The sequence below is a fragment of the Cynoglossus semilaevis genome, chromosome 13 (genome assembly GCF_000523025.1).
Source record: "Cynoglossus semilaevis isolate Cse_v1.0 chromosome 13, Cse_v1.0, whole genome shotgun sequence".
NCBI lineage: Eukaryota > Metazoa > Chordata > Actinopteri > Pleuronectiformes > Cynoglossidae > Cynoglossus > Cynoglossus semilaevis.
The window spans coordinates 57,494-58,353 of NC_024319.1; the positions used below are offsets into that span (position 1 = coordinate 57,494).

Genomic DNA, 860 nt, shown 5'->3' on the forward strand with positions numbered 1-860 from the left:
TTCTGTCAACCGCCCAAGACGGCCAGAATCAAAGCCTCCTCCGCCAGCTCACCCTCACCCCGTCCGGGGAGGAGGTGTGCACATCCAGGGCCATCGGCGCGGAGGTTCACCTGAGCACGGGCACCGGGGCCAGTGTTCTGCTCTACAGCTGTGGCAGCTGCAGCCACACCTTTGGCACACAGGCAGAGCTGGAGCAGCACCAGTCCGTCCACATGGCTCAGGAGCAGCACGGGAGCAGCGGGGGGGCGGGCGCTGGGACTGGAATGGAGGTTGCACACGGGCTCGTGGGAGCCGGCCACCTGTTGGCCGACTTTGAAGAGGTGGTGGAGACTACCACGGTGGTTGAAAACGGACACTCGGCGGAGGTGCTCCTCGGACTGAGCGAGGTTCCAGAGAGCGGTAACGCGGTGAGTCCAGGGTTTTCAACATTCAATCGCGTTGTTGTGCATCGTGTTTGTCAAGCGTGTTTCCATGGAGACAGATTAGCTGTGATGCAGAGAAGAAACCATAATGACAGCAGACGGCGAGGCCTCGGTCCAGGACGTTGTCGTCGTCATCCACTCCATCCTTGTTGAGTTGAGCTTCAACGTTTCTGATGCTTGTTTGTCTCCTTGGTTGTCCTCAGCATGTGGACACCACCCAGGCCCAGTTCGACCTGCTGCAGAGCTTCACTGAGGTGACTCACAGCTCCGAGGCTGTGCAGCCAGAAGCCAGAACCACATGGGCAGGGCTGTCATGTGGCTACTGCAGTAAAACCTTCAAAACCAGCGGAGGCCTGAACAGACATGTGTCACTGGTGAGAATGGCCGCCCCCGCCCGCGGCGCCCCCCCCGCACCGGGGCACACTTTCAACCACAGCC

The 860-nt window shown here is 60.5% G+C and overlaps 1 protein-coding gene across 1 annotated transcript in view; it reads left to right on the forward strand.

The window, feature by feature from the left end:
- The window catches only part of znf628 (zinc finger protein 628), an 8,776-nt gene that overhangs the window by 2,725 nt on the left and 5,191 nt on the right, over positions 1-860 (forward strand). Inside the window, exons 5-6 of the mRNA XM_008322661.3 lie at positions 9-407; positions 626-796. Of these exons, the coding sequence (XP_008320883.1) occupies positions 9-407; positions 626-796 (570 nt within the window). The remainder of the gene's footprint in view (positions 1-8; positions 408-625; positions 797-860) is intronic.